Source organism: Neolamprologus multifasciatus, chromosome 7 (assembly GCF_963576455.1).
Source record: "Neolamprologus multifasciatus chromosome 7, fNeoMul1.2, whole genome shotgun sequence".
Taxonomy (NCBI): Eukaryota; Metazoa; Chordata; class Actinopteri; order Cichliformes; family Cichlidae; genus Neolamprologus; species Neolamprologus multifasciatus.
In genome coordinates, this window is record NC_140445.1 from 49,749,688 (window position 1) to 49,776,214 (window position 26,527).

The following is a 26,527-nucleotide window of genomic DNA, read 5'->3' on the forward strand; positions in this document are numbered from 1 at the left end:
ATAAATGAACAGAGGTAGGTTTCTTCTACAACACACTCTGTCCCTCCCTGTGCACCTATTGTTTCCTCTGACCCTCCTTACATCAGTCGCATGTTCCTCTGAGGGTTTGATAGCAGACTGAACTGGATTAGTGTGGAAAGCTGCATTGTAAGTGTGTGCCTTGATATGGCTGAGAGGATACACCTGACCTAGAAATTAGATTTTGGTACGTGAAGAATGGCTTCATTTGTATCTTGACCTGGTTGTAAACATGATTTATTAAATTATTATGATATGAACACAGCTAAAAGTAACCATGCTTGCAGCCATGCAAGGCTTATCAGATTATTTTTTTTATTTTTTTAACACTCATTGGGTCAAATACTTGGTCATCGTTGCTGCTTAGAGGTTGCTGCTGTTAACCTTTTATTCTTAGCTCTGCACCGTCCGTCATTTGTCACAGATTTGTACAAAATTTTAGGAAGGCTGAGTATTTAGGCTCAAAATTTTTTTGTTATATTGATCAAACTTATAGTCTGGGAAGGTCTATCAGATATATCTTACCAGAATTTTGTTTGCCTTCTTCTATGATATGAAAATGATTAAATGTTTCATATCAGATATAAGAGAGAAAATTTTCACTTTTATAAAATTATCAAAACCTATAAGCATGTTTAGTGGGTTAGTAATTCAGCATAGTGTATTTGAGCAGTGCATGACAGTCTATATTATATTAAATACTTGATGCTCATTGTTGCTGCTCAGCTAATTTATGAAGTTAGGGCTCTTTTTTATTATTAGCTCTGTACCATCAGGCAGTTGTCTCAGATACACTGTGTGGAGTGGATAAAAGAAAAAAAAAAACCAAACAATTATTATTTCTGCAGTTTATGACGCCCACGATACAGGCTAAAGGTCATTAGCTTAAGTACATGCTAATGTGAAATTAAATGCTAAAGCTGCCATCATAGCATGCACAGAGTTAGCAAGCTAGCTACAAAGAGCAGCTACTCTAATGAAAAAGTTCTAAAATTGTTACCAGGAAAACATTTCACAATATAATGCAGATGTTTTCACAAGAATCCCAAGTTTAGCAAGACTGAGTTTTTACTTCACTTTTTTTAATACTGACTTGCTTATGCATTCGTCTATTAGATTTTTACTATTATTTTGCTAACTGTATATTGCACTTTAATGAAGCAGGCTGAACTAATTGGTTTTCTCTTCTTATATGAAAATGGTTAGATCTTTTTTGTATCAGGTATGAGAGAAAAAAGTCATAAAATTATCAAAAAGTATTAGTATTTTAGTTATTCAGCATTTCCAATTATATTTGAACATTTTCTCAAATAAAGCTGCTATTCTTTATTAAACTGATCTACTATGTGTTGAAATTTTTTAAATTTCAACACATAGTAGTGGTGGTGAATAAGAGGTTTATTTTCAGTCATTGTGCTTTTCATAATGCAGGGTTAAAATTTGAAGGTCTGTCTTTCTTTTCATAAAAGCTGACTTATTTAATGTGGACACGGATGAGTTCAAATCTCACCATCCAGGCAGTGACAAAATCTCCCATCCATGTCCCCACAGCAGCAATCTTCATAAAACTCTCATTCCTGATGCCCATGTATTCTGTCACCATGTGAGGCCTGTAAGGAAAGAGAGCACCAGAGTGAAAAGAACATTAAAAAAAAAAGTAGCATAAGGGTAATAAAGGCAAGCACAAAGCAAGGTGGCAAGAGGACTGACAAAAATGAGCCAAGAGGGGGAAAGAGAGAAAATGGTCACTGGGCCTAAGTATCATGATGCTAGCTGTCAGAGTCAATCAATATCAATCTAATGCCGTGAAAACAATGAGTGATGGCTCTACCTTCCATAAAGCCCTTAGGATTGTAAACAATTTACACCAGCGCAATGGAATTTATGCAGTATCACTACTTTCATTTGGTCCCGCAGTGTTTGGCAAATTATCCATTTGTCTGGCAAATTTGCCTCATGTCTAGCTGAGTGAGCTCAGTTAACATGTGTGGCAGCACAGAAGCAAAACACATACTAGGCCAAGGCACGCCATTAGAGAAGCAATCTCACATGCAATAGCATCTGATAAGAAATGACATGCTTTCTTTGGAGTCCTTGTTACACCTTCATTTCTGTACAGTAGGAGAAGATGAGAAGCTTTTGTTCAGTGCTGCAAACCCACCCACCAACCCAACACGCTCGCACACCACATCACTACATTTTCTCCAGGTAATGGCTCAGGGAGGCAGGAAAAGTGGGTCAGTCGCCTCGTATATGGGACTTGCAAGGGAGAGGAGGAGGAGAACAGAGGGGAGCGAGGAGGCCTGTTTGATCTCCTGGCAGGCAGTTGTCTTAGAAACTGAGCAGGTGGGCGCCCATCACCTCCCCCTGCAGCCTCCTCTCACCCCCGAGAGGTCACACTCATGAATATAATAGATGGCAGTGGATAGGGCTCTGGCTGTGCTTTCAAGGGGTCGTATTTGAAGTCAATGGTTCAATTTCTCTTTGTTTTCTCCGGTTATTTTCTGGCCACATGAAAACACCAATGAAAATATTTTCTATAGCGCTGAAGCTTCGGAAAAAGAAAAAAAAAATCTAGTAGTTTATTTCAGTGCATGTTTCGCCATAATGCTTCATTTTCATGTTCACTTTGTAAATGAGCTGTTGTCACACAAGTCAAAACAATCGGACGAAAAGCCGCAGAAGGCAAGCCATTCAAGATATTACGGGTAGGAATTAGTTTTAATTAAAGCTAATTGCTCATGCTTTTCAGGCTATGGGGTGCAGATCTAAAGCACAATACAGGTTCATAGGCAATACAAAGCAATTATGATTAATTGTAGTGCACTAGGGACCCAAATGCCAACCGTTCTTAACTACCTGCTTACTCCAACTATGCATGACATATCCTTCCCTGGAACGAAGCAGCATAAATCATAAGTTATCAATGCAGCATGCATTTAACGGATTTGACAGGATTTTATTGACGAAAATGTGCAGCATTGCAGGTGACGTATTGCTTCACTTAAGGCCGCAAATAAAACGGCCTTGATTGGAATGGCGATTTATATCTGCATTAAGTCGGTTAGACATTCAGTGGCTTGGCGCGGCTCCAGTTGCCAAGGAGATCCCATTGGGAGTCATTTACCCGCAGCGAAATTCTAATCGATACTTCTGGAAATGCTGTCTGGCACTACATGGTAGGTTTTAAATCTAAAAAACTACCCTGCTGCCAACCCCTGCCCTTCTCACATATTTAATTGAGCAAATGTTACCCCTGCACTGAAGTAGGGTTTTTTTTTTTTCCTTTTCTTGCAGAGCACCTATGATGAGTTTGGGGACTCTTCGCACTGCATGATCAGAGGCAGAACTCTCTGACTTATTCATGCTGACTGAAAATTTAATGGCCTTTAGAGCCGGATGACCTAATGAGAGAATTCAGTGTAGTGGAACATCAGTACAGTAGCGCCATGAATAATCAGCCCTAAAATGGCTCCCGTGGCTTAATCGCAGAGCCAGTTGCAATGTCAGTGCCAGCACGGCCGGCTCAGCCAGCTTTGACCCTCTGAGGAATGTTATCAGGTTTCCCACACTTGTTCAGACATAATATTCAAGGACATTTCAATGCCTTTCTATCTTGTCTTGTCCCATCGCATGCAAGAAATTACAATTTTGTGCTACAGAGGGTAAAGACTTACAAAGTTTGAGGAGTTTGGGTGTTACCCCTGTTTGACTTTAACCAGACCATTTCAACTGTTGCACTAGTGCTGCCATCTGCAAAATATTTCGTTCCCCCCCTTTGGTGTCAAGAAATCTCACTTTTTTTACTTATTCAAGTCTCTAGAGATACCTTTCTGGGTTTAGCTGTCCCTGTCACTCAAGTTCACATCACGTTATTTATGTTCTATTATGTGCTTAGATTTTTACTTACTTTCCTTTTAAAAAATTTTTACACTGATAATTCAAATCAATTTGATTTATATAGCATCATTTCGTATCAACAGACACATCAAAGTGCTTTCTGTTGTAAGTTAAAGACCCCACAATAGTAGATAAGAATATTATAAACCACAACAATCACATGACCCCCTATGATCAAAGACTTGGCAACTGTGGGAAGGAAAAACTACCTTTTAACAGGAAGAATCCTCCAGGACAGCGGTCCCCAACCCCCGGACCGGTCGTTGTCATGGTACCGGGCTGCGAGAGCTGAGGCTCGGGTGTGAAATTCACAGTTTTCAGCTTTATTTTTTAAATTGTTTTTATCGTTAACTCGGTTTCCCAGGGTCTTTTCCCGTGTGTGATGAATAAATCTTCTTTTTCTTTGGTACCGGTTCTGGTTTTATTTTGTTGTATTTATCTGCGACACCTTAAAGGCTGGTCTGTGAAAATATTGGGGTTGGGGACTGCTGCTCCAGGAGATCAAGGCTTTATGGGTTTGGGGTAAGAGCATCAATTTATCATCTTTTGGGTTAAATTTTTGACTTTTGTCAAAGTAATGCTGGCAGCCAGATTTTTCTTCGCCATTAGCCTGTGTTAATTTGTTTATTTACATTTCATTTAAACACTGCTAAGCAAGTATTTAAATATTTTTTACTTTCAGTTCAGATGCTGTGGCCTCATCTAGGGAGTGATAACATCTATAGCAAGTCATAGTGCAGTTTTTTGAATTATAATGTCCAGTTAGAATTTCCCAGGGCCTTCGGTTATTTGCCATTTCATTATATTAGCACACGAACATTATGTATCGCCCAAGCCAGAGGTACGTGTTTTCCCAAGATAATGCATCGGAACCTCCTTTTAGAACTGTGGCCACATAAAACCACACGAATGTGCCACGTAACGAGACTCTCAGGAATAGTGTGGCTCTGTGCAGGGGTTTTAAATATGTATACCAATAAAAGTCTTTCCTCTACTGTTATGGCTTTTCCATTTCATCAGCAATCTGCAATGCAGTATTGTGCCCAACCCTCACACCGTGCACCGTCTTCCTTGATATATTTAATTTAAAAAAAGGTTTATGATTTAATTTTATTTTAATCAAATATGCCAAGTGAGACCAGCTATGATGGTTAAGGGTATAAAACAGCATGCTGAGAGAGCTTTCACTACTCTGCGTCATCACATGCCCTCAATTTCTATTAATTTTTTCAATGTCCACTTGGACGTATACATAAGCCCTCACACTGGCTTTTGTAAACCTGTTTTCTCTTTTGGACAGGCAGTGATTTAGTGACTGTAACAACCGAGTGACCTCTTCTGCCCCGTAAAGACTGGACTCCCTGAGAACATTAAATTGCGACCTTGGCTGGCTCCACATTAAAATGCATTGCTTGTCTCCTCCTTCTGCACTACAGTACACAAGGCTGTATTTACAGTATACAACAGTGAGCAGCAGTGGTTACCAGGAAGCATAAAGCTGTCAATATTGACTCTCTTCACTATCACTACACCGTCTCCCAAGGCAACTTAAAATCTCAATCTCAATTTGTCACTCACCCATTGTATTAAACTGGCTGAAGATTGAGTCCTATAGTCTTTGCCATTCCCTTGGCTCAAGATTGGGAGTAAATATCAGTGAGCAATATCATAGACAGTATCTGGCTCTTCTACTCATCAGTTTTCTATTAGGACAGAAGAGTCCACAACTAGGTGCATGTGTGCTTTACCACCAAATGCATTTACAGGCACTTCAAAGTCTTAACAATAAAACATAAAATTTTTAAACGACACAGTTAAACATTTAATGTACACGAGGGACATTTGGTTAAAAGCAAATGATGAAAGGTGCTACAGACTTTACGCAGGGTTCTTTCTTTAACTTCTTTATTTCTCATGTGATGATTTCCCGGTGACATCGACAGCTCTTTGTGGATTTGTCACTAATCCCAAGCCTTTGCCACTAACGTCGACACAAACAAAGTGGCCTTATTCGCAGAACCATAACAAATACAAGAGCAGGAATCCCAGTTTATTTTTAAACTTAAGATTTTCAGGCTGATTGCACTGTGCAGTCATAAAGTTGATATTCTGTGTTTGGACAACTTTTTTTTTGTTCTTCATCAGTGACAATATTTAGATAAGAGTTCATAAATGTCCATAAATCAAAAATAGATCCATCTTAGTTCAACTTAAGGGCACATCTGAAATCAACAAAGGTAGTAAAAAACATAGGGAAAACCCTGTATAGATGTAAACCTAAAGATTTTGCTTAGTATTGTTTTATTCTGTGCTATGTGTGGCATTTGGAAATGCCAGGGAATGTTTTATGAATTGCTTTTATTGAAAAATTGACCAAAAATGTAATAGCAACACAGCACGTAAAGTTTTATGTTGTTGTTGTTGGGTTTTGTTTTTTGTTTTTTGGTTGTTTTTTTTTTGGGGGGGGGGGGGGGGGGTGCACCAATCGACCAGCCAGGCAAAGGAATCTGCCGATTTCCAGTATTCCCAGCCCATAAAGGTGACCGGCCAGTCACTCTCACATATGTCCGATTATGCCCCAGTTCATTTCATGAATGCACAACAGAGCCTGATAATTCAGTGGGGCTGTTACAATGGCTGGTTTTAGCTATTTGCCAATATATTGGTACTGAAATAAATAAATGAACATTTTAAAAGTAAAGACAAGAGAAACACCCTTTTATTGCATTATGAGTAATGATGTGGCATAGTTTGTTTACCAGAAAGCGACACATGTTTGCATCACCACAAAGCAACCATCTGATCATGGCAGCGTCTGCCAGAGCGTATTGTTTTTGTGACAATAAAACAAGATTATTTTTAAGCAGCGTTGTTATATTATGTCAGTAAGGACTCATAAATACCTAAACATAACAAATGTTAGGGAAATCTATTCAGTGTCACCCTGTTTTGTGGGTCTCGAAGAAAGAAAATATCAGCCAATGTCAGATTTTTAAATGACCACATCCATATCAGTCTTGAGTACATAAAAGAAAGCAACTGGACTTTTTTACGTTAGTAAAGATGTTTTCAGCTCTAAAACAACTGACAGAGCCTCAGATATTTGAGACCCAGTGGGGACTGCCCCCTTGGTGGTGGTGGTCCTGACGGTTGTCAACCCCCTATTGATCATGTGAATCACTACATGACCCAAGGTACGAATAAAGTCGTAATCATTACTGTCACCGGGCTCAAGGTGTGGAACCTCTGCAAGACATCCCCTCTGACCCCCCATCACGTGAGCTATTGAGATCGCCTGAGGCAAGGTGAGAGCGGGGGGTTAAGACACCTGGGAAGGGATCTCAGGACTGCATTGTAGGTGGCTGACAGCTGATGTTGTAAAGCACCACCTCTGTTCAACAATGCTCGTTCGCAGTGGATTCAGATGACCTCTAAGTCTTGATCTGTCTTCTAGGTCCAAAATGAGAACATTGGCTTCCTCTAAAAAGAGTCCTTTCTCCTTTAAATGCAAGGGTGCAGCTGAGTCGTGTACTGTTGAGGTGTGGAGTGGCTGTTTCATTCATAATCAGTGGACCTCATGTCTTAGTACAATTTCCTTACCCACCTTTCATTTACGCATATCTACATATTACATTTCTATATATCTACATATCTAAATCATCTACATATTACAGTACATGTCTGTCTGTACTATAATATAAATAATACAACTATAGTTCCCAGCTGGCACACACCTCTTTAGAACTGTCTTTATGACGCAGTATGACGACAACCTCAGCCACCGCTGACGCTCCAGGGAAACCGCACGTTAATGTAGTCAGAGAGAAAACGACAGTTTGATATAGCACCCAGACTGTGCTTAGAGATATTCTGAGCAAAGATAAAATAACTCTGAAGGGAAACGCTTTACAATAACTAAACACTTCATAAATACACAGTAATGACTCAGATAGCAACGTGAAACGCGTGTGTAGGAGTGTGAAAGAAAACAGGAGGAGCTCTTAGAATGTACATGTAGGTGTAGGTAAAGGCAATCAATCCAAAGACATTCACTGTGATTTGCAAACTGTAAATGAGTTTCAACATTAAGACGTAAGAGTAAAGTATTTTGGACGACGTCTAAAACACTGAGCCATACCGAATATTAATCAGCATGCCGATCTAAGACTAACAAATTGTTATTTTCGTCACGCTTTAATCTGCCAATTATTTTCTCACTGAACGAAAGGATCTGCAAAAGGCACCAAAAAAAGTGATTATCACATTTTCAATGTTTTTGTGCCTTTGTAACGTCTTTCTGCTTTGATTTTATGCTCCATATACGCCCTAAATCCCCAAATCGCAAGGAAACAATTCAAATCAATGGTTCCAAATCAACCAGCTCTATAACAACAGCATGAAGTAACAATATAGTGTTAATATTTACAGGGAAATAAATTCAGAAAGGAGGAAGAAATGAAGCATCTTAACCCCTTTCATAACACGAGTTCAGGAATTATTTAAAAAAAAATACTACAAAGTGAGAAAATATAAACCTCTTTCTAGCGCATCATTAAGTATAGGGCAGTTCATTGAACCCGCTGTATCATAGGCAGCACAAAGTCCCGCACGGCAAGCAACAGGAGGTATCCGCGTACCAGAACATGCTGTTTATTTAGCCTTTTGTCTGTGGTATTACCCCAGCTTAGTGCCAGACAAGCAAACAGACGGTCGAGGGGGACTTGCATGCATGCGACACAAAGGATCATGGTAAACCAAACAAATAAACTCATAGTGGCGTCTAATCTCACTGTAGTCAAATGTCACATCCAACCCTCTCCGCTCCTCGCTGAAGATATCCGTCCACTGCAAACCTCCCCCTATCCATTGCTCCACAATTCAATTGCTTAGCTTACACCCCCTCCTGCCCCGACAGCCCGGCATTCATCCATCTACCTCTGTCTTGGATAAGGAAGAAAAGAAATATAGATGTCATTTTTCAGCTTTAGCCTCCCCCACCGCCCATCCCACTCTAACTCTGTTTCAGATCAAACTTCCAGGCTTCCCCGCTTTTCTTCCACCTCTGCATACTTTACCTCCCCCCTTCCTCTAAATTAGTCATGATTAATGTGTGCGCCACGCATTGGGCCGTCTTAATTAAATAACACCATCTAATTAGGGACTGATTTCGGCTGGTAATGGTGCCGTAAGATGGCGAATGGGATTGCGCGGCGTGACAGAACATTCATGAAGCCCGTCAAACTCCCTGGGCGGTCACACTCCCCTGGTTTCGCACAAACAGCCCCCCCGCCTCCACCCTCCCCTAATCTGACAGTTACATTAAAATGCAAATAGCCCAGATGTGAGGGGTTCGGTAACAAGTGTAGATTACAGCTCCCAGGGAGCCACGGTGGATGAAGCCTTTTCCTGATGTGACATAAGCCAGGTAACAGGTTGATCGCTGTTGACCTACAAGTGGCTGTTTAAATATTGGCTAACATGCAGTTGGACGTGCAAGATTACACAGTCTGGAAACCTCTTTCAGCTGAGTGATAACAGCACTGATGAATCCATTGTACATGACTAATCATGACTAAATACTTGTCATCCAAGAAAAAGAAAAAGAAAATATGATATGCCATCTCTTATCAGCGAATGTTTGGCGTCCTGATGGCACAGTTTATCTTTTTATTTTTTATTTTTTTTCCTTGCAGATTTAGAACTGGATTTAATTAAATCAAGCTCAAGACCAACTGAAAGGTCAAAGAAAATTAAAGCATATTAATGAGCGCAGGGCATGGCCAGCATACAGCATCAGGTCAGCGAGCCAACACCCCTCCACACGTACACGCACATACTCAGACACGCAATTCAACACACACACACACACACACACCCCTGCTAACTTGAGCGAGGTGCAAGACGTGAACAATATGGGGTGTGTGTGCGTGTGTGAGTGCGGGCCAAACCCCTGTCTGGCCACCAGAAAAGCATCCCCTGCAGTGCAGCAACATGGCAAGATGTCGAAGCTGGAAAACCCCGTGCCTGCACCACCTTCTCTTTAAAGACTCATAGAGGTAATGATCCCTCACAGGAGCTTCTTCTTTCAGTATAAATAAATAAGGTAAAGCAGCGTTCGTCCTCACAGGAGGGGCAGCTGCAGCCACAAAGGGATATTGTACTTTTCCTCTGGGCTGTGGCAAGAGAGAAAAAACTCCAACGGTCTCGCTGCAGGAGGAGGGAGCGCTTTGAGGAGTGAAAGGAGGCGATGCAAATAGGGTTTTGGACACAGATCAAAAGACTTAAGTTTCACTGCATCATCAGGGCTGAAGCACTTCTCCCACTGCCCGCCACGCTTCTTCCCTCCCTCCCTCCCTCCCTCCGTCACCTTTTTTCGCTCACGTTGCTGAATACATTGCTATCACAGCCCAGAGCCCGGTTTTCTGAGGGAGCATCCTGGCGGAGTGTGAACATTGCTCTTACATGTCGGTCTTGAACAGAGATGTGAACACTAATGGTTTTTGGCAGGGCCCGGGTCCTTGGTGGACACACTGTTGGAGTCGAAAGAAAACAAGCGAGGGATAGAGGGACAGGAGGGGGGGGGGGGGGGGGGGGCGGGAGCAAGTGCAGAAAATAAATAAATAAATAAATAAAAAATGAAAGGAAAAAAAAAAGTGAGCAGGTGTCTTGGCAGCGGCGGCCTAACTCGCTTTACAACAGCACCATCTGTCTTCACGAGTAGAGCTTTACAGCCCCCCACTAACTGCTGTAACTCTCCACACCTCCAAAGCAAACAGGGATGGGTTTTAGTGTAATTGCTTAATTGGCCGTTACAGCTGCCATTTTTACTTATCCATTTATTTTTCATACATAGACAACTGATGAATCTGATGCATGAACAGAATGTGTAACTTGCACATGTTAAATGTAAATGATAAGTTACGCCTCTGGAAGCGTCTGAACATGTCATTATTTCTCCCCCATCACTATTATCCAGATGTCATTTTAAGACTGTTCAGAAATGCAGTGACAGAGTAAAAAACTAAAGCCCCCCCTCCTCAATGATTCAAGACTGAAATGTTAAAATAAGGGTCATCTCTGTGACAGATGGACTCGGCAGAACTGCGAGGGGAACTTTTTCCTGAGCAAGCAGCATCCGACGTCTCAGCAGACCCCCCCTTCCCAGACCTCCTCTGGCCCCTTTGCTAGGCCGTCCACTTCCCGTCTCTCGGACAGCAAGACACAGAACAAGATGGATGCCGGTGCCACCGTGCCGGCCGGCGTGACAGATGGGCCGATTATACAAACTCATCCCTCTGGCCATAGAAAAACACCACACCTTGCCTATAGCTAATAGCCGTCATCTGCCTGCACCTCATGGATAGCTCAAGCTCCTTGTTAATATGGAAAAGCAGTGCTGTATGAACACACGACAGCCCTGGCCTTCCCTTCGTGACAGCTTGTACCTGAAAAGACAGCTGCCACACTTTCTTTCTTTCTTTTAACAGGCCAAACAGATAAAATGGTAAATCACCTTGCTGCGACCTCGTGTCTGGCTGGCTGGCCCGCTTCAAGGGCGTGTTTTCCTTCATCTAGATGGCCACATTGCAAATGCAATAAACTGATTTCTGTCACTGGCTTGATGTGTGGGTGTGGGAGCTCTGCTGTGGTTTCTCAGCAGGAAAGCTGGCGCAGCGGTAGCTAAAAAACACGAGACCCCAGACTGAGTGACACGGGAAAAGAAAAACAAAAAACAACATTTTGGTTTTAAGCCAGAGAGATGTCAGGAACACATTAAAAAAATAAATAAATAGAAGTCAAGATCGTGGGAGAATAAGTGCAGGTGCTAAAGGTGATCTTTCAGGATTAACCACCCTCCACTTTGTCTGCCCTCACCTGAGATTTAAAGTCAGGGCTGATTAATCAGACCGGTATCGAGTCTCTATTCAGGCAAGACGTTTAGATCAATCACACCAGCCAAAGGGGAGCATACAATGGCCCTAACAAATGGGAAGCACAGAATGAGGAGGTAAGGAGGGTGGGGGTAGGAAGGAGCAGAAAGAGAGAAAGAGAGAGATTGAACGTCTTACTTCATGCTCCCAGCCATCAGCAGGAAAAGGTTGTAGATGTGTGAGAAGATGAAGAGGAAGAGGATGGTGCTGAAGAACATGGTCATCCAGGAGCCATGATCCTCGCGGAACATTTTCAGGCGCAGGTATCGACCTAAAGGGAGCACGACAAGGACACTGCCGTCAGTGGCGCTTCAAACAGCATGTCAACCTGCTAACACGTATGGCCGCGAAGATGGGGATGAAAGTAAATTAATTCGTCGGAGATCAATAATGTCCTCCGCAGCCAGACACGTGCCCTTTACACAGTGAAATTAAGATTAAAGACCAGTTAAAGGCGTCACTTCTAGCGCCCTGAAGTAAGGGCCTTTTCCTGACCGGTTTCAGGATGTCGTTATATCTGCTGACGATGCCAACGATGGATGTCTGCTTGTGTTTCAGGACGCTTACAGTTTAGAGAAATTATTCAGACATTTGTGACCCGTGGTGTTTTGTTTTAAATACAGTCCTGGCTTTGAATCAAATTATGGTGAAATACCTTTCTGGCAGAGTATAAGATTGATTCAGATACGCAGCCTTCTGCACAGAACACATAATCAAAGAAAGCTGGTGGCAGGACTCAACACAACTCTGAAGGTTATTTTGTACACTAGTAAAACTACAGCTATTTTGGCTTTTGTAATATGACTCCTGTTTAATATATTTACACCTTAAAGTCACACTTGGTGGTTAGAGTGGGATGAAAAGGCATTTATTTTGTAAGTAAGAGGATGGGAAAATAGCAAGTGTGAAGCAAAGACACGCATAACTTAACTGCACAACACCTGTCAAAGTCCTCGAACTACAACCCAAAAGTGCTCACACAACAGAAGGAATCTGTTTTGCACAGCTAGTGTGCTTCTTCCTACCTCCTGGGTCAAATCGACTCTTAAACTAAATAGATGACACTTAAATATACTAAGAGATTCCCAAAAGATTTTACATTGCAGATTCATAAAATCGGAATAATCACAGAAGAAATTCATGAAAAGGATCAGAAAATTTATTCTTTTTCACCAAAAGTATCATTTTGTTTGACTCTCGACGATCTCTATAAGGTATTAGCAGGCTAGCTCGGGAGAGTGTGTCATCTTCTAACCGCAGCGCTGATGGCTTGAAGTGTCCTTGGAGAACAACACCTTACAAGGTGGCTTTCTGCCTTTAGCGTCTGAGTGAGAACGGAATGGATGAGTGAGAGGCCAATTACAAAGCACTTTGGATAAAAGTGCTAGGAAAGCGCAAGCAATTTTGTTTTTGGCAGCTCTGCTTGAAACATCCATATAAATATTAGCTAATAGAGAGGACATACCTCCATGCCATTGCAATTAGCAGTATTGAAAATCTGATTTTCAATAATCAATTCCAACTGAAATGTGCTCATTGAGGGCTTTTTCCTGGCTCAGAATGGGCGGGTTGGAGGGAGGGGGGCGGTGACTGAGCACAAAAACACAACTAATACAAAGTCAAATACATCAGTGTGTGTTGCCTTATTTGGCAGAAAAGTAAACATATCCTGTTACTTCTGTCCCTTTCACTTACAATGCAAGTAAAATAAATCCAGTTAACAAATAACTGTATTACAATGCAGGTGATGTGAGAGATCCGTGAAGAATGTCTTTATTTAAAAAATAAATGAACAAAACACAGTTTAGCACACTGACTGAACATTGATTTTCTGTTACAAACAGTTAGACCACAGGCATATAAAGATGGATCCAGCTTTCAGGTCAATGCAAAAGTGCCTTACATCTGCACTTCATCTGTAGGCCACTAGATGGCGATACCTGTGGTTGCAAAAAGTCTTACAGTCCTATACAAGCCTCGGAGGAAACAGCTTTCTGACTTGAACTCTGTAAACACTTTTATAATGAGTTCAGTGCTCAGTCACTAGTTTTTGGGTTACGCTGAATAAAAAATTAAGTCTATTTTATAAATCTGTCCCTGCTATGTTTCAAAGTGGAGGATTATCACTGGTGTGAAACCATCCTCTAAAAGCTAACAACATGTGATTGTCATTAGCAAGTCACAAGCCACAAGCCAACCACTGTGGTTTCAATGTCAGACCTGCTCACATCCCATCACATAGATCTTTTTTGCAACCTAGATGGCGACAGTAGACACGCTTCCGGGATTAAAAAATGGGACTTCAGAAACCAATGGGTGGCGTCACAGCGGCTGTGTCCATCTTTTACAGGGAGCCAAGTTGTGACATACTGATGACATCACTAGACCGTCATCTGATTAACTTTCTGAGCTCCACCCAAAGCTGCAGGAGCTCTTATACAACCAAACTAAGCAGCAGCTGCCAGGAAGCTGAATTAAATATTTAAAAAATTGTGAAGTGCCCCTTTAAATTAAACAGCAATTCCAAGAAAACTTCAAAGCATCTGACAGTCAGTGTCCCCAACCATCAGCTGCTTCAAGGTAACTCTGCTGAGTGTTAATTAAGGAATCCTGGATGAGTAAGCTTGGCTATAGTAGTCCATTTCCACTGTTTATAACAGTATGTGCACACACACACGCACGCACGCACGCACAGTCTCTGCTTCATCTCTGTGAGCTGTGATCCAGTGCCAGAAGCGGCCATCTTCCCAGGAACAACTCTTTGTTTTCCTCTCCTCGAGCTCAGTCAGCGTCCCTTTGAGTTACAGCTCCCCGAAGAGCTCATTGTGTTTGTGTTCACAAGCGCGCGCACACAAACACAGCCAGAGAGAGACAGCAAAGCAGAATGCTCCATTTATTTTCCCATTACAGCCTGGCTGGTTTACTCTTGAATAGTTTTACATGCTGTTCGATCTCCGCTTGCTCGCTGTCAGTTTTTTCCACTGTGCGCATAAAAAAACCCCAAGAGGTTGACATTCCTAAGGAGTGGAAGGGTCGCTGAGATTAAGAAAAAAAAAGTGAGGTTATAATGAATGAAAATCCTGCAGAAAATGAACTTGATATGTAAAAAATATATATACATATTTATAATTATCTTGCTGGATTAGTGAAAGCTTTGATTATTGATTGCAAGTACTGCAGAGAATAGAGAGCTGAAAGTTCTCCCGATAACATTACTCCTCCTCAATTTTTGAGGGGTGGGAGGGAGCGGTTGAAGCAAAAGCAAAGTGGCCTGGTGTGAGGCCACACCATACGTCTTTTTGTCTGTGGTATTTCAGGGCTCATCACAGTTGCATAATTGAATTGACTTGCATGGGTGAACTTAATTGCCTCCGGTGCCACTGAGTCCTCGCTTAGATGTAGATGCACAGTGCGGATCGGCACATCTGACTTTTAAAGCAGCACGCTGAGCCATCGAACACGGGGTCCTCTCATTGCCTGTATGGGCAGGATTGAACTCGGGGGGTGATTCAAGGCTATTCAGTCAAGCCTTTTGAGTCACTGCAACTCCCCACCGTGGAGGATCCCGATAAGGCGTGATTCATGAGCAATGTCTACTGCAAGGCTCGGCCCGGCTGGGGACAACAACAACACCACACATGGACAAGAAAGCCACACACATAAACACAAGATTAACTAAAGAAAAAAAAAGATAGACAGAGAGAAACGGGGACACTTTGCATGTCTTTAAATCACAGTGCAAACACACAGACATTACATTCTGATCCCCGTTACGTTTATAGTGTCGTTCTTCTGAAACTGTTACTAAAGTTCTGTTTGGGATGACATCATGCCCAAATTCCCTCAAGTCGTTTCTATCTAAATCAATGATGCAGCTCTGTCTCCATCTACTGGCGACAATTTGACACTGCACCGCCTTCATAGCACGTTTACCAAAGTATTTTTAATAAAGCGTAAAATATGGCAGAATCTTTGGGACATAAAACATTACACCAGTATCTTGTGCTTTATTTTTCATTACAAATAGGCTGTATCATCTACTATTAGCCATCATCTGACAGGTTTCTTCCTAAGTCACTTCTATTAAATGCTAAATCTGTGTCTGCAGGGTCCTCTCTGTCTTTATGGTCACCAGTCTCCACCTCTATTTGATATTTCGGGGAAGTGCTCGGGTTACAAAATCATAATCCACTCACAGGTCACACAGACAGTAAAAACTAACAGAAGTCAGCAATCAATCATCCACTGGCACACGTGGACAAGCAATTACGCCTGATATTTAAACAGTACTTCTGTTTAATCCTCTTTTTGTTGTGTTGTGCGGATGTACAGATACACAGACACACACAGCACAGATAAAGCAGCAGCGCGCCGATAGCTCCAGTCACATGGGAAACAAACAATTGGTGGTGAAGCATTGAAGCCAGCTTGAGATATGATCCCTCCATCATGACACAGCTCTTAAAAAGTGACAGTACAGCACCAAGTAAAGAAGGTAAGATCAAATCTCAATTTTAAATACTTTCATTAGTTAGTTTATTGTAAATGAACCTATAAAACTTAACATTAAGCTTCTGAGTCAAAAGTAGTTGTTGACATAATTACTAAATGGTAAATGGAACAGTACTTATATAGTGCCCTGCAATTTAATTCAAGCACTCAGGAGCAAAAGAAGATTCCCAGTTTGATTCTGGAAGGAGAAACAAATCCTTTTTTGGGGGGGTTTCAAATTAAACATGCAAAGCTTCCTGCTGTGGAAATAATTGATTACTTAGATGTACAGTATACCAGTGTGGCAAATGTTTCACTGTCATTTACACATTTTAAATAACCAAAGCAGACATTTTTCTGTTCTCCCTTTCAGAGGGTGCTAAGATGTGAATTATTAAAGGTCTGCTCACCTGAGCAAAATGAATGTTTGATCTCTGATTAAGTGCAAACATCGGCTAACATGGTGGAGGGAACAGATCAACAGTCCCCTCAGGTTTCATTGCTCACAGCAGACAATCAAGCACTCACTTCCTGGACACACTGGTGATGCTCAGAGATTATAGAGACAGTAGTGTAAATACAGAGAGCCCTGAGAGAGAGTGGGGAAACATCTTACTTTAAGTACTCAGCAGAGTCAGTGAAACACATGAAAACATCTGACTTGGGGCAGAAAAAACTATTGAATACAAAAATGCAGTATTTTGAATGCAGTCTTAAAATACAGAATAAGAATGACATAAAACATTAAAGTTACAGCATTCAGAATGCATAGCATTTTGCTTTCCAATCTTATATGATGAACTTTGACAAAGGACAATAACTGCTATCGACCTATGAGTAAATAAGATAACATTTACCGTTGACAGTGGCTGATATTTATCTCATGTTTAACATCACTTTTATAGCCTTTATATCTAAGGGTCAAGATTTCTAAAGGCGTTAGCCTAGATTTAATCATTTGGGAAATTTGAATTTTGAGTTAGAGCTTTTTTAAGATCTGTGGGGAGGATGGTTTAACGTTTACGTGTGTCCGTGTAAATATAGTGCTAGAATGAGGCAAGAGGGGCAACACCATTTCTTGACCATTAACATTGATTTGAAAGGCTACAAGATTTCAAGAACCCCACTGCTGTACCTGGAAAACCACAATTTTACATTTGTGAACACACAAAATGCGATTTCATGAGATGAGATTCAGTTTGATGCAAAAACACACTGTAGAATAGAGACGGATATTAATAATAACTCATTTTTAAATGCAAAGTGGTCTATAAACAGGGGTGCACATAAGTGGTCCGCAGGTGCGCCTGCGCTGTCAAGATAAAAGACGCGCACCAGATAAGAAGTTGCAACACGCGTTTGCATACATAAGATTTTCTGGAGGAGGACAAACATTTGTTTAGAACTCTTAAAGATGTCGAAGAAGCAAGCTCCTTTAAGCAATTACTTTGGTGTTCCTCCACCTCCAAAGAAATGTCAGAAGGCGTCCGAACCGCAAAAGAAGCGCGTATTCTCGGAAAAGTGGTTGCAGGAGGTGAGCTGGCTTCAAACAAATGATAAACGCACAGAGATGTGGTGCAGAATATGCCGTGAAAATCCCACTCTAGCCTACAAAAACAGTGCCTTTTATATGTACGCAAACGCGCGTTGCAACTTATCTGGTCCGCGTCTTTTATTTTGACAGCGCATGCGCACCTGCGGACTACTTATCTGCACCCCTGTCTATAAATACATAGAGAGTGAAAAGAAGTAAAGAAGAGTACATCATGGTAAGACCCAAACAGCCTATTGCAATGCAAAATTTAAATATGGTGTCTTGTTAATTAATCAACTTTTTTCCTATAACACAAATGCAGGCTTATCAGACTTTGGTTGGATCTAGTTTCACATCAAACAGATGTGTGAGCTGTCTCCAGTTTGTCACCAACTTCTCAGCAATAGAGCAAATTACTCTTCAAATGTCCAAACATTGATATGACAGACAAAGCAGCTCTAAGGCTACATTCTGTAAATTAGACATCCAACTATCCTCATGGTAATGTTGACCACTCACATTAGTTTAAGCCAACCTTTAAACACATAATCACATATTCAAAACTACTGTAGTAAAAACTAACAACTTCCTGTCCTTAAATCCCAGACGAGCTTCTCGTGTTCCTGAACCAGTCAACAGAATTCTGCAGCCATTTTGAGGACAGCTATTGGTATTGCTACATCGTGCTGGTGCTCTTTGCTTTCACTGTTCCGGTGGGACTGCTGGGAAATCTAGCAGTGCTCATCAACCACACCTGCTTTAGGAAAACCTCAAGCTCCAGCAACATTTTCCTGCTTAACCTGACTCTGTGTGACTCAGGGTGGATCCTCACACTGCCCTTCTCCCTCTACATTACCATGAGGAGGCCCCACATCACAAACATACAGATCTTCTGTCAGTTCAAGAAGTCCTCCTTCAACATCAACATATATGGCAGCATCCTCTTCCTGACTCTAATCAGTTTCGACCGCTTCGTTGGCACAGTGCACCCGATCAGTTCTCTTCGTTGGTGGAATGCGGGTAAAGCCAAACTGTGCTCCTTCTGCGTGTGGGTGTTGGTCGTCCTTAGCTCCATTCCTGACTTATTTCTAACTTTTTCTATTCAGCCCACAGAAAATGTCACTGTGTGTGTGGACCAGATCCAGGATCCTTTTTACTATGTCAGAACAGCCATCATTATCAGAACAACAATAGGCTTCCTGCTGCCATTCACTGTCATGCTTGCTTTTTACACTATGACGGTTCGCGTTTTGAGGCGTCTCCCAAGAGGTCAAAGCCATCGAGCGAGAGGAAAGCCCCTACATCTCCTTACTGCCGCCATACTCGTCTTTGTGGTCTCCTTTCTGCCCTACCACACTATGGCCACCACCATGGTATTCATGAGGATTTCTAACCTGGTGACCCCCTCCAACACCAATGTACTCTATGCTTGCTATGAGTTTTCTGAAGCCATGTGCAGTGTAAGCAGCTGCCTGGACCCAGTGCTGCATATTCTGTCAGGTGAACAATTCCAGAGGAAGTTCCTGGCATGGAAAAGAGGCCAATACAGGAGGTTCTGCTGCAGAGCCAGCAGGAGGATTGGGGTAATTGAGTGATTTGCTGGAGACAGTTTATGGCTAGTTACCTTAACTTGCCTTGGTTCAAATAAGGTCCTGGCATGGTACTAAGATAATGTTGGCGCTATGCATTCCTTTGCAGACCCAGTCATTCAGAGCCAGTGGCAAAAATATATAGAACAACCTTAGTGGCAAGTATGGCCTAATGCCCGCCATGGAGAGGATACGAGGCATAACAACCAGGTCTGTAGTATAGTAGCAAGTGTTAAAAACAATGTATAGTCAACACACTGTCTCCAGTTCAAACAATCAGCATTTTACATCGCACCATAAGCGCCTCCACAAATGGACAAAAGTGTTAGAGCAAGAATCCAGCTTCACTGTTGCTACAGTGCCAGTGGCAGATATGATATAATAGTATAATTATCCTGGCCTGTCTGCTACTGAATCTACTGTGTAAGAGGAATGAAAAAGTATAGTGCTGTGACTGACCATCTGGGATCAATGCAACAACACAGCAAGATTGCATTATTGTCTATTCTATATTACATAAACATTTGGTTAAGATGAAAATAAATCAGATTAATCAATAAATCTTCTGTGGTCTTATCCTTGTTTGTGCATTGAAGCTGTGCCTATTAAAATCTGTGCGCAGCCAACTTCACACTCACTGATGTCAAAAGGCATAACACAAGCTTGAGTTTTGCTTATATAATGTATGAGAGTCATACAGGTGACAAATTATTTTCCAAAGACCTGAATAAAAAGTTCTTTAAGTACCTCATCCTCCAAGACCGTTAGCAATCAATAGCACAATCTATTTTGTGTCCACAGAATTTCTTAATATTACTAGTGTGCCAAGTCTGAATCACTGGCTCACTGGCCAAGTCTTTCAATTTTCCTTTACTTTAAGCAGATTTTATTTGTTGCTTTACATCATATGACCAAAGTATTTCAGTTTCCTTGTTTTGGTGGCAGTGAGTCTTTTAATCATATAACAAATTCACCAATTTGGCCACAACTTCCCTGTTGGCAACACGGAATGCCACAAACACAACAACCAGCTGATCCGAGCAGAGGTGGGCAGAGTATAAACACGTAATCCACGACTTGCTGTGACAATAAAACAAGATTATGTTTAAACTGCATTGTCATATTACATTATGATAGTAAGGACTCTGTAACTGCGCATAACAAAAAATACCGAAATCTGTTTTGCGCGTGTTTCGTGAAAAGAAAAATTATATCTACATCGGCCAAATATTGGTATCAATCTTAAAAATCCAGTCTCCGCTAATTTTTTTTGTACGTTCACACCTCAAAGCACAAATTAGTGTCTGTGAGTCAACACTGCCGGTGTAATTTTGGGCAACGATAGGAAAATGAAATATCGCGATAGAATATGGGTAAAACGCGCATGCGCAGTGCCAATGTTTACATACCACATGGCGGCAACGCAGAATGAGAAGAGCGAAAGCGGATTGTTGAATGAAACGATGAACCAGAATTGGTTTGTAAAAATGCTGCAACTTCGGTGATGTGGAACTGGTTTGGCTTTCGTCCGTCAGATACACAACAAAGCACTATTTTTGGTAGAGCATGCTAGCGGGCCGTCGTTATTACCGTGTTGTTTGGAAAATACGGCACACATAAATCAATCCTTTGATTTTTGTGAAAATCAACAGTGCCTTATGTATGAATTCTGGTTGTGTTTACTTACCTCGAAACGATTTTATGTCGTACACGGCGCTCGAAAATCTGTCAAATGTTTCAGTACGACTTTGCTAAGCTACCAAGCCGCACAGCTTGATGGATTGTTGGAGCATTACGGCTGTCGTAGGCAGGAGCCTCGCGGAGTGATAGTACTGTGCTTCAACATAATATTACCTTATTGTGTGTGTATAACCTCTTTTTAAGTTTTGTGTAGGGATGCACCGATACCGATACTGGTATCGGGTATCGGGGACGATACTGTAAAATGTGTGTGTACTCATACTTGTAAAAGTTAACCGATACCATGAACCGATACTAACTTATTTCATTAATCAGAGGGTGGCATGTAATTTCTGTTGTAGTTTTTTAGATTGGCCACTAGGGGGACATCTCGTGCTAAACAGGCACAGGGTTAGCCGAGTGAGACTGGCGGCTCCAGATAAAAAAGAGAAACTGGAGGCTGCTGTAGCTAGGCTAAACAAAATGTCAGCAGTGTGGACCGGAACAGCCAACTTTAACTCAGGTTTTGGAAAAGCGATGAAAAATGTCAAGAGAAAATCCACGGGCAGTTTAAATAACAGAGGCTCTGACTCATTTTATCGCTCTGGTTGACCAGCCAATGCCGGCCGTGGAAAACATAGGATTGCACTGTCTTCTCAGCATACTCGAGCCGCGATATGAAATTCCCAACTGCCCATACATCAGGGAGATAATGGTGCCAAAACTTTCTGAAGAGGTAAAGACAAGCAGTGTGTGCGCAATGTCAGTCCTCGATTTAACGGCACAGTGGACTGATGATCCACGGGCAGATGAGGAGTTCGTTCGCCAATGCCAAATACTTTCGTTATTTTATTTGTTTGTTTACAATATGGACACTCTGCAATAATTTAGCAGTTTAGCATAAAGTTTCTTTTATTCTCAAACCTAATTTGTATTTATTTTATTCCAAACAGAAGTGTTTATTTTTTATTCTGAAAGCTCGAGACAGTGCCAATAGTTCAGTGATATTTTGTTAAATTACAATGTGAGATTACAGAAGTGCTTATTTTTCACTTGAAATTTTTTTGTGGTCATTTTTATTAAGATTTTATTTTTTATCGGCAGAGAATAAAATAAAATCTGTCTTCCAATTCATTGCATTTGTGTGTGTGCGTGTGTGTGGTAGAAGTATCGGTTTTTGTACTCTGTATCGGCAAGTACTCAGATCCAAGTATCGGTATCGTATCGGTTTGTAAAAATTGGTATCGTTGCATCCCTAGTTTTGTGGATATTATACATGGTTATGCTGAGGATATGTCGGCCAGTTTCCTCTGGAAATGCCTTTTGGTTAAACTGTCAGCGAGAAATTTGCATTGTTACGTTTTTATATAACTTTATTGCACATAAAAAACAGCTGCTTGTTTAAGTGAAAATACATTGATGGGGTTTTTTGCACTAATAAAGTTGTGGAGTTGTAAAGTATTTTGTCTAGTGTCAATTATCGTGTGTCAGTATCGTCAGTTATATTGTTATCACAAATTTTCAAATGTATATCATGATAAATATTTTTGGTCACATCGCCCTGCTCTACACTGCATAGTACACTACTAATTTAAAACATCAGACCAGTCAAGTTTGAAGACCTTAAATGTCTGCTTATCAGAACTTTACTCATTTTTGAATGGATGTTTAGCCTGCTATGCTTTTCATAGCATGACAATCATGTGAATTGTGTTCTTTATCAAATGTTCACCCCACACTGACTATCAGAGTCTATTAAAGAGGAGCATCAAAGCTGATCTTACAGCTTGTGGTTGCCAAACAGTTTCCAAACACACTCTATGTCACCTGACCCTTAAGATTTTAACAATCCCTATATGAAGTTCAGGTTCTGACTTCAGCCTGTATCAAAACAGAAAGGCTCAGGTGCATTAAATATAATCCTGTTAGACGCTTGTTATTTGTTAGTTATGGTGCCTGTTCAAATATTTTGACTGTATTGCAGAGAAGTGGATGCTACCATGGAAAATGTGATCATCATCAACAATGTACCATCCATACTGATACCTGAACTACACATTGCACAGTCTTTGTATTGCAAACATTGCTCTGTATTCAAGTCATCTATTCATACACATACTGTAAACTGTGAGGGTTTGCATATAATGCATATGCACTTTCATCTATTTTAGGTTTCAGTATGCAGCACTATTGCATCTTGTTTTGATTCCAAACCTCAGAACAATCCTGCCCCCTTAGGGATCTAAGAGTAAAAAAAAACAGAACACAAAAAACAACAACAAAAAAACAGAACAGAAACCCTGAGTTTCCTCTCTATCTGCAGCTGAGCATGTGAACAGGACCAAACCCATTCATCACATCACTGCTGTGGCATCACTGTGAGGCAGGGTGAGGGGTGGGGGGGTGTTTGTTGAAGCAGCTACGGCTACTAATGTCCCCAGAGCTGAGCACCTCTGTAACTAAGCATATGGATAATAAATCAGAGGTGGGAAAGTGACAAAAGAACTCCCTCCACTGGGAGACTGCAGCAAATAGAGCCGAGACATAGAGAACTGGCAACTAGGCCACTGTACCACTGTACCTGTTCCAGTAAGCAGTGTGGAAGTCTAGTTTTGTTATTTATGGCTTGGCTCTGAAGTCATACATTTCAGGTAAATAAGCAATTTCCTCTTGGCTGGTTTCCTTTGTTTGCTTGCTCTTTGTGTCTTTGTCTCCCTCTGCTGTTCAATTACTTGTCAGTTTTTGGTTTTTAATTCCTGATCTGTAGTTTCATGTGATATTCCAGAGAATTTTTGAGGTTTGTATATCAACACAAGATAAAAGGCAAATTTCCCTTCACAACCAACAAAAAGGTTATGTTATTATCTCATAAAGGAAAGGTACGCTTCCAAAACTACGCCTGCTGCTTATCATGTAGTAGGAGGTGCAAGAGCCAGAATCCTGGGGAAATAACTTGTGTTACGTTTTTAGCTGACACACGCTTAGCTATGTCCAAGAGCTAGGAAAACACTAACTGAATTTCTAATGAAAATGGTGAGACTGAACCAAAGTAATGATTCTAAAAAACATTCCGTAGAGAGGTGCTGATGGTGATCAAGCTTTATAACCTGTGTGCATTTAACCTTTCCTGGAGCCTAAGGTAGCACATTTATTTTTGTTCACACCTAAATTTACAATGACAGGGAAGTCAGGGAAACTGACTGCAACAAAAATTCACTTCAACAATTCATTATTTCGGAAAGACTTCCTGCTCACGACTGTAGCACATCGTCTAAGAGACAAATGCAGGGGCAATAAAATATTGCATAGCTACATACATATAAATATAACACACAGAGCCTCCTATCCTGCCACCCACACATTGACTCCTACACAGACTCAGTTCACTTTGACCTGCGGCCACATACTGCTGTACATAAGCCATGTCAGCCTTTGCTTGCCACACTAATAACTCATGACAGAACCCAGATGGCATCCTGCAGGCTACAATCATCAAGACTAGGGAAAGGGGGATGAGAGGCACTCCAGCAACAGAGCAGCCAACATCACATCTCACAGTCTCTCACACACACACACACACACACACACAGGTCTGTGACCATTGGAGGCCAACTCTCACATTACTTACTATTTTTTAAGAGCTATTCACAATATCTGGAGCCTTAAATGGCTCATTCAGGAGGATAAGAGAAGTCATAGCTTGATTGAATGTAAGTGTCTGTAATAACATGCAAAGTAGGATCTAATCCAGTTAGGACAGTGCTCCACATGAATTAACATTACCCTTCACTTTGCCTTTTGGAATTCACAAAGCCTCAGAGAGAAATAGGTGAATATTTTATGCTAATATGGTCACTGAGGCAGCATTAAAGAGATGGGCAGTGTCATTTTCTGCAAAGTCAAAATTGACAAAATAGACGGCTGCATTTATACCAACCTAAACTAATTGTGTTCTAATGTTAAATTTTTGCTGTACTTTTTAAAACAATCTTCCTTTTTCACATTATTTCACCTGTAACACACTTATTAGAGCCCGACTAACAGGCTAATATTAGCAATTTAGCCATATATCGGTATTGGCATTTATAATAGCTATACCCATATAGTTACGTGGCTTTGCGCGACTGAGACTTGGAACACTGGGTCTGGCTCTAACAATTATTTCATTAGGAACTCATTGACATGAAACCCAGAGAACCCAGTATGACCCAAGATTTCATACAAATGTGTAATGACAGCCAGTCTTGCCTTGAATGACCAGAAGTCATTGGCTAGCACCCACTCGATTAGAGAGCAAACATAGCCTTGAGAGGCTGAATGGAGCGGGATAGGTTGTTGCTTGAGCCTCAAATGTCAACTTAAAAATCACACAAGTCACTCATCAAAGAGAGTTTATTCACTGTGGAAACACTGCGGTGCACCCATGCCTAACCCGTATAGCAACACGAATGAAAACTAGTTCAAAAAAAGTGTTATGCAGCAACTGGATTAAAAACTGTGTGGGTTTCTGAGAGGGGACATAATATATATATTGTGACAAATACCGCACAAAAAGAGGAAGGCTGTGGGTGCAATTCACAGCAAAACATTTTCTAGGCCATGATAAATTATAAATGATGCAGGGGATGTGTCACCTTTCAAAACCGATGTCATCTTCCAGGCCTGAGACACATTTCTATAAAGTTAGGCATGAAACTGCAAACAGTGTCAGAACTTTAGCTCTGGTTCAAGGGAACAAGAAGACACCCTCTTCTAAATGTGGATACAGGAAAAACAAAAAAAACCCAAAAAACAAAAAAACTTTCAGTCTGCCAAAGTGCTTTTTTTTTTTAAAGATGCTCAGACCTTTGCATGGATGTCCCCCAATGTTAGTGGGGGATATCACGATGAGCAGTAAGTGGGCCATGTGGGCCTGTGTGGCAGACTTATAATGGATGATAGATTTTAATGTGGGCCTGCTTCTGTAGTGCTTCTCTTATCCTCTACCTGTGTTTGTGATTGCATAACCGCTCCACTGAAATGTTGTGCATGGCATATCTCGCCTCTCCAACTCTCAGCCTCACTGAGACACACGCACAAACACACAGCCGTGCATGTGCTTGCAAAATATCGCCGCTCTCTCACACTTACAGACACACACGCCCGCACACAGAAGTCCAAACCATCTGTTCAGAAGCTTGTTGAAGTGCATTAGTTGCACCTGGCTATGAATGAGCTGCACTCCTCTCCTACATACCTTAGAGCTAATGCAATTGCATTGACCCTGATACAGATCCAGTGGACCCTAGTGTAAAACCTGACATAAAACTGACTGAACTACATGCACACCTACTGTACATTACCATTATGAATCATGCAACTGACAAAATGCTGGTGGTGTAACA

At 41.3% G+C, this 26,527-nt stretch overlaps 2 protein-coding genes across 4 annotated transcripts in view; one reads left to right on the forward strand and one right to left on the reverse strand.

The window, feature by feature from the left end:
• The window catches only part of tmem117 (transmembrane protein 117), a 57,458-nt gene that overhangs the window by 23,341 nt on the left and 7,590 nt on the right, over positions 1 to 26,527 (reverse strand). For all 3 annotated transcript variants that reach the window (XR_014874886.1, XM_085164954.1, XM_085164955.1), the window contains exons 3-4: positions 11,988 to 12,120; positions 1,529 to 1,628 (exon numbers count right to left, since the gene is read on the reverse strand). Coding sequence is in view for 2 of the 3 variants with exons in the window: in XM_085164954.1 (XP_085021080.1) it covers positions 1,529 to 1,628; positions 11,988 to 12,120 (233 nt within the window). In the remaining variant the exon portion in view is untranslated. The remainder of the gene's footprint in view (positions 1 to 1,528; positions 1,629 to 11,987; positions 12,121 to 26,527) is intronic.
• On the forward strand, positions 18,474 to 20,740 carry LOC146515231 (P2Y purinoceptor 1-like; the record flags this gene model as incomplete). The annotated part of the gene is made up of 1 exon (XM_085164957.1): positions 18,474 to 20,740. A coding segment is annotated over one exon (996 nt), but the record flags the coding sequence as incomplete, so codon positions are not given.